This window comes from Juglans regia, chromosome 3 (assembly GCF_001411555.2).
Source record: "Juglans regia cultivar Chandler chromosome 3, Walnut 2.0, whole genome shotgun sequence".
NCBI classification, from domain to species: Eukaryota; Viridiplantae; Streptophyta; class Magnoliopsida; order Fagales; family Juglandaceae; genus Juglans; species Juglans regia.
The window spans coordinates 2118123-2131508 of record NC_049903.1 but is presented as its reverse complement, the minus strand read 5'-3'; the positions used below and the strand labels follow the sequence as shown (position 1 = coordinate 2131508).

At 36.4% G+C, this 13386-nt stretch overlaps 1 protein-coding gene across 4 annotated transcripts; it reads left to right on the top strand.

Annotated features, from left to right (window-relative positions):
• The first annotated feature begins 5402 nt into the window (after positions 1–5402).
• Positions 5403–13226, top strand: LOC109011894 (ABC transporter G family member 22). 4 transcript variants are annotated; one of them, XM_035688968.1, is made up of 11 exons: positions 5403–5456; positions 6170–6546; positions 8598–8671; positions 9246–9478; positions 9911–10066; positions 10204–10387; positions 10504–10812; positions 11466–11753; positions 11898–12182; positions 12263–12370; positions 12645–13226. In XM_035688968.1, the coding sequence occupies exons 2-11, from the start codon at positions 6210–6212 to the stop codon at positions 12864–12866; spliced, it is 2196 nt and encodes a 731-aa protein (XP_035544861.1). In that variant the 5' UTR covers positions 5403–5456; positions 6170–6209; the 3' UTR covers positions 12867–13226. The 4 variants fall into 4 exon arrangements, with proteins under 4 accessions (XP_035544861.1, XP_018848807.1, XP_018848808.1 ...); XM_018993262.2 differs by having other exon boundaries at positions 6170–6549; XM_018993263.2 differs by having other exon boundaries at positions 5414–5456; positions 6202–6549.
• Positions 13227–13386: the final 160 nt, after the last annotated feature.

The window sequence follows — 13386 nt, the reverse complement described above, 5'->3', positions numbered from 1 at the left end:
TATATTTTTTTATGGGTACCGAATCATTATTTTTGGATTTTATTGGTTGCAAGTATACTCTTGAAGTAAATCAATTGGTTTATTTATTTTGTTTGTGAAGGAAGAAAGTCCGGCTCTGTACCTAATACTTACAGCTTTTTGCTTTTTGAGCTTCACCAACCTTCTTTCTTGCATATATTTAGTTTTTGAAGAAAAAAGTTGTGGGATTGATATTTTCATATTGGGTCTACATTTTTGTAGATTCTCGTACTTTCGTTTGGTTGGAGAGAAAAGGTGGGAAAAGAACTGAACATAAAATTTTTCACCTTACAAAATTGAAAAAACTAACCACAAGTAAGTCGACTAGTTGAAGGTTCCAAGGAAAAAACGTAGAGAGGAGGGGGAATTGGGGAGAGGGAAATTGAGGAGAGAGATTCAAGAAGCTTCAATACACCATTGGTTGCATAGGGTAGACAAGGCAGTTAAAACTTAAAATAATGTGGATAAGCCAAAGGAAAAGTGGGAACTCATATCATGATCAAATGGATCAATAGATCAACTTAATTATTAAACTCGGTTATTAGCCTATTATTCCATGCATGGAGATCATCTGGGGTTTAAGGCTTTTTTAACATGACCAATGCGCCCACCAGATTCGATCAGGTACGTCTGCAGGGTCGTCACAGAGGCCATGCAATAATTAATTGACCTAGCTAGGATATATACTTTTTTTTTTTTTTCCTCATGCATCGGCCAGCTGATCCCACAGCACATGACACTCGACCTACCACACATGCAATTTAATCTTTTCCATGCCAATACACAAATTACCTTTTTTCAACTTTCTAAAAACCCCATCACACTAGCTAACTTCTGAATCCATCTTTCGTTTTCAAGTCTCTTGTCTGACAAACTCTGTCAATTTTCACTTTCGACGCATTGAATTGCAAACTGATCATTATCGATCACAGCTAGAGGCGGGTGATGACCAGATGATGCTCTGCGACCCTTAATTAATTTCCTTGACTACTGATCACGTACATGACCTCACATCACAGCTAGCTTGCGGACACCGCGCGCGCAGATGCATGTACTTTTCCTAGCTATAAGTGTATTTTGATTTTCTATTAGCTAGCTAGGACAAGTCAATTTTAAGTACTGATCAACGATCATGGTCATTTATATATCTTCTGTCCCTTATCTCTTGGTGTTATGCACAATATTTGTGACCGCGCGATGCATGTGTCGACATTGTATGAATTGATTATGATTTGCTTCGCATTCATTTCAACTTTCAACGTGATGATTCCCAACTTTACCATGCCGAAAGGCCAAAAGAGGAGAAAAAGATTTGCTTACCGTCCTATCAGATACGTGAACATAAAGATAAAATAAGATACACGTGGAAGAAGGACATGAATGCAGTTGCATAGAGTGGATCTCCACGTGTCGAGTCGTGTGCGGTATTGAGTCGAAGCCACCACCAACTCGATCGATCGTACGTGGTGAGTTGTCTACAGCTAGCCGTGTCTGCAGTGTAAACGTGGCGAGGGAATGACGGCTTAAGTCCAACTGCCTGTCTGTCTGACCGTCTCACACTCCCACGTCCTTGTCACGTGGCTTTTTCTCCCAATGGCGGCACCGCCCCATTTAGATTAGAGTGTGTATTTCTCTCATCTGGGCTAGCTATAGCTTGTATTTATTGCATTTATAAGCTTTGTATTTGTTTATTAAGAGCGAGACAACTTTTATTTCTTTTTTTCTGGAGAAAACGCATTATTTTCTTTAAAAATGTTATTTGTTTAAAACATCTAGATTCTATATAATCTCATTATACATATCTAGAGTTAATTGGGATAATAATTTTGGAAGTTTTTAATATAAAAATTAAGAAAATTCTCTTAAGAAAATCCGTGATCGAGTAGTTCTGATCCAGAATTAGATGAACAATTTGGTGATGAATAGTGTTTCATGTATTTATAGTTTTATTTATAAGATTTATTTTATTATTTTTTTAAAAAAATTAAATTTTAAATTTTAAATTTTATGATTTTAAACATAATTGAGATGTAGAAAAATAAATTTTTTATAAATTTTTTGAAAAATATATTTTATATTTTCTTTGTTGGTTATAGAAAAAGAAAAAGAAAAAGTTAGTAGGGTTATTTTAGCCTTAGAAAGATGGTCGCTGGATGGAGTTGAAATGCCACGCGCGTTGCGAGTAGTGGTGGAACGAGAGTGACCAACCAGCCACCAGCAACAGGAGCGACAGACGGCTAATAATCGTGCGTCAGGAACCACCAAAACTCATGTCCTAATTTTGGTGACTACTTTGTCCATTCCCTCCATCGTCAAAGCATAAATCATGTCCCTACGCCTTTAGTCTTTAAACGATCAACGGCTCCACATGTTTGGAAACAGTACTTTTTTTTTTTTTTTTTGTAACGATCTTCTTAATTTAAATCGAAATGTTTTTATACTAAAACATGAGTCATGATATTTATCAGGATATCTTATCTAAATTATTGAAATAAATACAAACCTAAACAATTTTTATAAAATTCGAAACAATATATAATGATCTGATCATGAAAATATTATTTTCAAACCAATTTTAACATGATGAGGTCTCATATATATATATATATATATATATCAAACTCTAATAATAAAAATATAAAATATAATAGAAATAGTATTGATGGAGAAGTTCGAGAGAGAAGTCCGGAGGAAGAGATACTTTAATTTCATGAAGGCCAGTAACGTTTTTCTATTCTCAAATTAATATTGTTATTGAATATGATCAACGACATAAAATATGTTAAAAAAATCACGGTGCTCAATACTCTTAATTCTGTCTATTATATATTACCGGCCATGATCTATATATGACCCTTTTAATTATAGGATCTTGGCTCCTCCTATATAAATATATTATATATATGCATTAATAATAAGTAGCTAGAATCTTGCCTACTTCGGTTATGATTATATGATCAAAAGAAGAAATCTATTATATATTTTAGTTTATATATATCTATAGAAGCTAGCTAGCTAGCGGACTTCAAATTATAACCATTTGATTTATGTGTTTTCATTTTCCAAGTAAGTATACGATGATGAAACCTGTCCAACACTTGATTTATAATATATCATTAATCGCCACTATTAATTGATCACGAATGAATCTCTCAATCAAGTACTTATATATAACTAAGAGTCTACATGATGCAATGTCATGGAGTCTAATCTCCAATGATCGATCGATGTAGATCACGTACGACACAAGTGCTTCAAAATGCTGTAATGGGAGCTCCACCACATCATCATGCAGTACTGAGACGACAGATATAAGTGCTTGCTTCAAATCATGAGGCCAGGTAAGTTTCCACTCTAATTCCCACCCTCTAATTTTTCCATATTTCTTCGCCCTCCATCCTTACTTTGATCTCGCCAACTGGCCGCAAGGACATGATCTTGGCATATCTTGGCATATTTATATATATAAATTCAATTTATAAGTTGGTGTGGATAATATACCTAATAAAGTGAATTTTACAATATATAATTTGATTTGGAATAAAAATTTTACGCAAGTATTTGTAAAAAAGTGGAGTCTACTTTAAAAAAAAGTATAAAAAAATCGATCATTATTTTTTAGTGGTATCTACTTTTTTTTATAAAAGACCTATGTAGAATTTATATATTTGAGACTTATATCTTGTGTATATATATAACTCAACGCCGAAACTCATCTTAATTAGTAGAAATGTAGCTAGCGTGGGGTCGTCGAGTACTTGGCCGTTTGATAATTTTAAGGCCAATACGATTAAAAAATATACACGTACGCATTGGTTTTAATTTTCTTAGTCCCTCCTATATATCTGATTTTTAGCATATATAACCAAAAACATATATCATATATTATCGAATCGAGGCTTAAGTAGGAGTAAGCTAGCATGATATGTTTAGTTCGGACTTCTAAACACCATAGATTAATATTTCATGTCGTACGTTTGGGGGAAAACGACAACCCACTGGCGTTATCCGCCTTGTGCCTAGCTTGAATAGAATATTGCTCAATGCTCATGCACCTTTTGTCCCACATTGGAAAGTCATAAGAAACTTTTGTAGTTTATATACGAAATGAAAAGTTAACAGCTCGGCCAAGATCTCCAAATGAAAAAATCATCTAAACATCTCATCTGCTGACCTTGGCCAATATTTTCCTGAATTTTGTTTTTTTTTTTTTTTTTCTTATCAAACTTGCACTAATATTATATATAAAAAAAAATGAACACAGAATTAATAAATAAATTAGAAGAAGATAACGATCGGTGAAGACAACAGAAAACAAATTAAGTAAGATATGCCGTGACGATAGAAATGTAACTAGAGGCCGCACGCATCATGATTTCTCTATCATCCTGAAAATATAATGAGAAAAATGGCTAATGTACGTGTTCCAATTCGAAAAGGAAAAACATGCAGATCAGCTCGATCACAAGAAACTCCAAAAAATTTTGGTTCCCTGCTGGAAGGGTAACCTAAGATCAAACCAGAGCCTCATGTTACAGCCACGCAGGCCTCGATCGGATGTGCATGGTAAGCAAATAACAAATTCCATGGCTTGTGTTGCATTGGGGCGCTACCTAGCTACTTGATTAAATCAAGAGTACTCGATCGGCACACCGATCAGCCAAGCAAATAAGAGATCATTAATCAAAAGCGTCCTGGCCAATTTAAACACTGTTTAGATATTTTCTTTATAAATAGTAATGAGTTGAGATAATTGAGTGAGTTTTATAGAGCACACTTAAGATAAATTTAAATATATTTAAATGATAAAATGAGTTTAAATATATTTATAAAAAGTTAAAAAAGATTTTAGATATTACACGTAAAGAAATGTTAAGTTAAAAATAGTTGTAGGTCCTACGTATAAATATATTTTGAATTAAAATGAATTTAATAATTTAAAAATGAGATATTTAAATGTTAAATTTAATTTAAAATTAGACTAAATTCAATTCTTAAGTGCCAACTACGGCGTTAATTGACTCTGGAAGCTGGATTTAGTTGAGGCAATGGACGTGAACCGAAATTAAACCAAGAAAATTCCAATGCAACAGAATTACGAAAAAGTCCACACACGTGTACGTCTCATGTGGCCGGATGATCTTTATCTATACATCTTTTATTCTTTTTAATTATTACTGCTCATCTTATGCTGTTAGTCCAGTTATTATCACAATTAATTAATGGGACATATATTTTGTATTTTGTTGAGAACTAGCTAGCTAGGAGGGTGTTTTGGTAACTACATAGCACTGGATGCACGACGACGTACGTCGACGGTGGTGTTGTTGGAGCCTATTATATATTTATATATACCCTTCTTGTTGAGAATTGAGATATTCCTGATCTCCTACAGGTCCTCCCTGATCCCTAGCTAGCTAGCTTTTCAGTCACCCAAGGTATGGATCGATATATAATCCTCGGACCTCATTTAATTCTGTTCCTGCAGCTATACTGTATCTTCATGCTATTGTAATGTCGTTCTCTTTCATATATATTGTTAATTTATTACTCCTACACTGGTATGTTGACGTACGTTCGGCCTCCTATATATACACACACACACACATATATATATATATATATATATATATATATCATGGTGGTAAGGCGTCTATGGTGAAAGATGACCTCTCTGTATATCTCTCTCTCTCTCTCCCCCATGCCACCTCCACCATAATTATGTCTAGTAGGGAGGTTCTGAAGAGAGTTTAGGTTTCTCATGTCTTCTAACCTCTAGCGAGATTTTATTTATACCTCAAGCTAGCATTTAGTCTGGTTTCTTAAGACATCCATGACATTTCAGCCGCATCTTGATTATCTGATCAATTATATATAAAAGCTGATGATCCGGTCATTGGGAAATATATATCGCTAGCAAAGCCTAAACTATGTAATAAGGAAGACAACTCTCGGACACGGCCACACGCATAATGTTACATTATTTAGACGTTTCATGGTACATGAATTGGTTTGTATGGCAGCCTGGCATTGTTAGTCTTGTAAAATTTTATCCATAAGAGTCATTGATGAAAAGGTAAATTAATCACGAGAAGCACTTCTACAAATCCATTTTAACTAGAAGTACTTTTTGTTTCTGGGTGTTTGCTAGCTATATATTTCATAGCATACCATACCATACAGTCGTGAGCATGGAGAAAACCAATTCATCCGTATTGGCAAGGGCAAAATCGGATCAATCAGTGGTGGAGACGGTTGCAGCGGCTGCGGATAGCGGCGGAACCCTTTCGAGAAAGTCTAGTAAGCGGATGGTGCCATCACCAGGGCGAAGTGGTAGCGGCAGCAGCAAAAACCCACACATTAGAAAGTGTAGGAGTGCCCAAATGAGGATAGAATTGGATGAAGTGAGCAGTGGCGCCGCTCTCAGCCGAGCCTCGAGTGCCAGCTTGGGCTTCTCTTTCTCCTTCACCGGATTCACAATGCCTCCTGATGAAGCAACCGACTCCAAGCCGTTTAGCGACGATGATGGTTGTAAGTCTCTCTTTGCATATATTTCTTGACTACAGTACTATAGCCAGCCGGGTGCTCCTAGTCCTGAGGTCACTCTGATCGAGCATGTTGGTGCTCGCAAGCAGGCCGGCCACTTGGATTCCACAAAACCTTTGTTGGGAAATACTGTTCCTACCACTTGGTTTGCGCGTGCATACGTGTTTGCATTCATGTTTTTTTTATCTTTCATATATAACACGTTACATCAATACATAATCTTTAGGATTTGTTGGTGCAAAACTTTTTTAAGTAACTTCAAACAACGGAGAGTGTGTATAATAATGCACTTGGTGAGAATACTTGGTATTTTCATAATATTTTATTAATATTTATTATTTTTTTATCTATTTTTTACTATTATTTAATATTCTATCATTAATTTTATTATTATTATTATTTATAAAATATTTGAAAATATGTTCTCACTATTCAAACGTAATGTAAATCTGGATGCGTAGAAAAAATACATAATTAATGTTACAGTGCTACCGATCATGGTCGTAGACTCGTATGACTTATGTTGGCTTTAGAAAGGAAACGGAAACACAATTAATAAATACAAAGAGAGACTTCTGTGGGCTGCGCACAAAACGGATCAGATTTTAGTAAACACTGTTGATCATGGCAAAGGGTAGTGATGACAGTGAGCCTTGAGAGCGTTGAGAACGGAGAAATGATTGATGTGAGAGAGAGCGCAAAAAAGTGAGGCTGGTGCAGTTTACCCACTTTTATTTGACCCCACTCAATAATGAACACAAAGTGTTAGGAAAAGGTTTAGAAGGTGAGATGAAAATTTTATATTTTATTTTAGTGTTTAAAATATTATATTTTAGTATTATTATTGTATTAGAATTTAAAAAAATTGAATTGAGATTTAAAAAAATTGAATTGTTTATTATATTTTGTATAAAAATTTAAAAAATATGTAATAATGAGATGAGATGAAAATTTTATATCTCATCCTATTCCAAACCTGCCCTTAGTCTATGTCTGGTCTTTATATGAAAAAAGTGTGCAGTAATACTACTGCTAGCTTGTAACCTTGTACTACCACTCGGACATTGGGAGGTTGGTGCCAAGTGGCCCCCCCCCCTCTTCCCAAAGGAACCACTTAACACTTTGGCTGGCCTTTGGTTCGACTCGAGAACTGAAGGAAAAAAAAAAAAAAAAATCTGCTTCACTCATCCTTTGTGGGTTTTTTAATTCCCAGCTTCTAGCTAATAACTATAGTTAAATTTTTTTATTTTTTTCATTCAAAATTAAAGATCATGAAGTGATTATAGGAACCTTTGAAGAGTGTTTAAATTAAGTGGGTAGCTAGCTTGGTCCTGTTTTATTTATATTTTGGCTTTGATCTAGTTTTCAAGGATGCTTTCGAGTGTCACTAATAATTAACATGTGTTGGGTCTATCCTTCACGTCACACTCCTAATCGGTGGGAGACATCACCTTTTTTTTTTTCTTTTTTTTTTTACAAATAACGATGAATGGTATCTTTCCACTCCTAGTACCAGTTAATTATAGAGATAATTGGGTCCCATGTCTCATATATAATTCTTCAGATGCGACATTGAAAAGGATTTCACTACTTCACGTCTCTTTGATGTGGGATCGTAGCTAATTAAAATCACGGAGACTTTCTTTCCTTTCTCTTTTCCTTTTCATATGTATTTGTTAATGAATTTAGAGAACCTGTACGTACGTTATGCATGACGACTCCTATATTTATTTAGAATGAGTACTCAAGGTATATTGCTGACTTAATCAGTGTATTATTTTTGAATTAATAAATTCAATTAAATGTTAGTAGTGTTATGTGTAGCATATTTCTACTAGCAGTACACAGGATTGATGGATTCTGCTGTTTTCTTATTAATTACAACATTTAATCATCACATGCAATCTGTTCGTAATGATCAGTACTACTTGGCATGAATGAAATGGAAGCGCTAGAGTTTTCACTTTTCAAGCGCTGATTAACGTTTCGGCTTTGTGCTCATATCTATTAATATTAGTTATACGATGTTGCAGCCGATCAGGATCTTGAAGCTGGCACGCGTAAGCCGAAGCTGCAAACAGAACCAACCTTGCCAATTTATCTCAAGGTAACAGTGCCGGACATGCATGTTCTCCTTTACCCTTCTTTACTGAGGCTGCTCCACGTATCGGTGTTCGAACCTTATGTGCTTTCAATGTTCCATGGATTGATGCTATACTATCTCTTTGGACAGGAATGGGCATTGATCACACACATATACATATATAGCATCAACGCTACCCATAGAACATGGCTAGCAATTGCAATATTATAATATAGCATGGACAGGTTCAGTCTTGTACAGAGATTCATTCTATATGATATTTATGTACAAGACTTCCCCTTCTTTCCAGCAGTACTAACAGCCATTGGGTTTTAGAACCAGAGGAACTGGTTCATATTCCTAACTGGTTCTGAGTACTCCTGTATTGAGGCTTGGAAATCCGAGTCAGACCTTAAGCTTAAAATAAGAGAAACATTAAAGCACAGATCTGCTGAGGAAATAAGTGTTTTGGACGATCTGACAAGTTTTGTGAGCACTGGTATCTAAAGAACAATGTTTTATATGTGTTTTTTAAGTATTAGGAAGATGTGTAATCAATTTGCTCACTGAGGATGAATTCTTATTTGGGAAATCGCAGTTCACCGATGTGAAATACAAGGTAACTCTCAAAGGAATGAGAACAACCCAAGAGAAGGATATTCTGAATGGGATTACGGGTTCAGTGAACCCTGGGGAGCTTTTGGCATTGATGGGACCTTCAGGAAGTGGAAAGACAACACTGCTAAATCTGCTCGGTGGCAGGCTTAATAAGCCCACCGTTGGATCACTTACTTACAATGACCAGCCTTATTCCAAGTTCCTAAAATGCAGGTCCGAATCTAAACTCTGTTCATGGCTAAATTCACTTTCTAATATAGGCTTTGAGTATGCACTAGAATATTGATTTTAGTAATTAGATTCACTATTTCTGAGCCGTTTTAAATTTTTAGGATAAGTAGTAATTTAATTTCCAGCTCTAGATTATTCAAAAGAGACAAAGGAACAGTAACACATCACTAGTGCAGTTACAGTACCCAAAGATGTCAGTGTTGATCATCAAAACAGTCAATCAAGGGAAGGAGCAATTACAATGAAGGATTGATTTGGTTTCCCATCAAGAATTCACTTGATCTAAGCCTTCTTATGAATCTTTACCCCAGATTTGCTAGTTTTACCTAAAGGCACACTAGAATAAACATGACCTCGGATTTAATTAGAATTAAAGCCCAAATAGACATCAAAATAACGTGAAACATTTGACAGGATAGGATTTGTGACTCAAGACGACGTTCTGTTTCCTCACCTTACAGTGAAGGAAACATTGACATATGCAGCCCTCCTACGACTCCCAAAGACATTGACAAGAGAGCAAAAGGAAAAACGAGCAATAGATGTCATCAATGAGCTAGGCTTGGAGAGGTAATTTGCATACCTTTTTCCCCCACTTGCTTTGACTCAGGAATATATTTAAGAAGCATTCAGCATTGTTCTGCACTCCTGAAGTTAGTCTTGTTCTTGAAAGCTAATGTAGGAAGAGAAATATAATGTGCATACAGGTGCCAAGACACTATCATTGGGGGCTCCTTTGTTCGGGGAGTGTCAGGTGGAGAGAGGAAAAGAGTTTGTATTGGAAATGAGATCCTTATCAACCCGTCACTTCTGTTTCTAGATGAACCAACCTCTGGTTTGGATTCTACTACTGCTTTAAGGATTGTCCAGATGTTGCAAGACATCGCAGAGGTATTTTACACACTATTTTTCCTATTGGCAAGTTACACAATATGTTTCTGTGACAATGTAATCTACAGAAAGCAAAGATGTATTGTATGTGATAACTTTTTCCAAATTTATGGCAGGCCGGAAAAACAGTGGTAACAACGATCCATCAGCCATCAAGCAGACTGTTCCACAAATTTGACAAGTTAATCCTTCTTGGGAAAGGGAGCTTGCTCTACTTTGGAAAAGCATCAGAAGCAATGGTGTATTTCTCATCTATAGGATGCTCTCCTCTTATTGCCATGAATCCGGCAGAGTTCTTGATAGACCTTGCAAATGGGAACCTCCATGATGTCTCAGTACCATCAGAATTAGAGGACAAAGTGCAGATGGGGAATTCAGAGGCTGAAATACGGAACAGGAAACCATCTCCTGCTGTCGTGCAAGAGGTAAACAGAGTGTTAATTCTATAAATCTCATTTGCTTTTTTTTTTCTATTGGTTGACATGGTTGTTACGTTGAAATGTATTTAAATTATAAGCAGGAATCATGATTCAGTAATTACAAAAAAATGGCACGATGCACCAAAACAACATTTATAGAAATATCCTGACAGAGATCTAGAATTTACATGATAAGCATGTTTTACAATCTATTGTAACAATGTGCTTCTGTTTAGCCGAAGAGAGGCCCCGGTCACATGACCTTGTATGTCATGATCATATAGCTCAACCTTCACTGTCATGACATGCTCAAAACATATGGCCGGTTTATAGATCAAATGACCGAATCACTTTCAGTCACATGAACATTTGTGACAGAAGAGAGGGAAGAAAATTCCTAGTAAAACCCATTAAGTGGCAGCTGTGAATCATGCCTCCAACTAGCAAACTGTTTTCCCTTTACATAATTCAGACCATATATTTTCCCATGAATAAAAGTTAAAAGCAGCAAAAACTGGTGTTTAGAGTTCCTCATCTGGAAATCAAGTTCTTCATAATTGTGATTGTTATGTCCTAAGAGCAGGTGCCACCTTACCTGATTCCTTGGGAGCATAATAAAGGCTATGGCCCTTCTTAATGAATCTTTTATTTAAAAGCAGTACCTTGTGGGGGCGTATGAGACCCGAGTTGCACAAAATGAAAAGAAGAAACTTCTGGTTCCTATACCCCTCGATGAACGAGTAAAATTGAAGGTCTCTTCTTCAAAGAGACAGTGGGGGGCAAGCTGGTGGGAACAATATTCCATTTTGTGTTGGAGAGGATTCAAAGAACGGAGGCATGACTATTTCAGCTGGTTGAGAATCACTCAAGTTCTCTCTACTGCAATTATCTTGGGATTACTGTGGTGGCAGTCTGATACTGACAGCCCCAAAGGCCTGCAAGAACAGGTAAGCCAATTTCTCATCAAGATTTCATTTAAGTTAATTGACCTCCAATGGTACTGAAAAATCGCACATAGCTTCTGCTGACTGCTATTGTGCCTGTGCGGAAATATACTATCCAGTAGCAAACTTAACCTACCTTTATTGCAGGCAGGACTGCTTTTCTTCATCGGTGTCTTCTGGGGATTCTTCCCTGTATTCACAGCAATCTTCACATTCCCGCAAGAAAGAGCCATGCTGAGTAAAGAAAGAGCAGCCGACATGTACAGACTAAGTGCATATTTTGTGGCTAGAACTACAAGCGACCTTCCCCTTGACTTGTTACTACCAGTACTATTCCTTCTTGTCGTCTATTTTATGGCAGGCTTGAGACTGAGTGCTGGTCCCTTTTTCCTAAGCCTGCTTACAGTCTTCCTCTGCATTGTGGCGGCTCAGGTATACCTCTTATAGTGGTGATTAAGATGACATCTTAACCAAAAATAGCAAATGTAATTAAATATGTCTGGTTGCAACAGGGATTTGGACTAGCTATAGGAGCTACATTCATGGACTTGAAGAGGGCAACTACTCTGGCCTCAGTAGCTGTCATGACCTTCATGCTAGCTGGTGGGTTCTTTGTGAAGGTAAACATGCGAACCCCTTTTCTTTTCTTTTTTCTGGGGGTTGGGAGGTGGAAGCTCGGAAGTCAATATAAATTTTCTTCAATTGAAGTGTATGAAGAAGGGGAAAAAAAGGTTCTGAAGATGTAAGTTGATGTATGCTGTGTGACATCAAAACAAAAGGAAGAGCTCTCACTGTATATATTACAGTTCAAGATTCTCTACAAAAAACTTATTTCAAAAGCTGCCACATAAATCTAAATCCAAAACTAACAATAAAATGTCTACAACGTTGCAGAAAGTTCCGATATTCATTTCTTGGATCCGCTATCTGTCTTTCAACTACCACACATACAGGCTGCTTCTGAAGGTGCAGTATGAACACATCACACCCACCATAAATGGGATGAGAATAGACGAGGGTATAATGGAGGTCAGTGCCCTGGTAGCCATGGTTTTTGGTTACCGTCTCCTGGCATACCTTTCTTTGCGGAGGATGAAACTCCAATCTGGAGCTTAATAAGTTTGCGATCTGCAAAGGAGCATGGATCTGGTCCCTGGACAGCTAGCTGCACAAGGAGCTGAGTGTCAAGGTGAAAAGAAATGGCAGCGAGTTGATCAATGTGTAAAAACCATTCCCCATAAATGGCATCCAAGGAGAATGCTACGTGATCCTCAGTCAATTTCACTGTATGCAAAATCCTCTGAGATGTCCCCGGAAAATCTCAAACTCATGCGGTCTTAATGTTAAAAACGACAAACAACGGTTCTATGTAACCACATCAAATATTTATGAAGAAAATCTACTTACAAATAAGCTTATCGTTGAAATCTTACATATCAGTTAGCGTAAGTATTGATGCTTTAATTTTTTAATTTTTTTTTTTTATTGTAATGGGTCCTCCAGTGTTAGTACACCTACTAGTAAATAGCATATCTAAAAATATATCTAGTGGATTGAGGTATGAATTTTAACAAAGATTCTATACAATCATTTTTACGTATTTATTATGCAATCATATCAATGGAATGCCTACTCA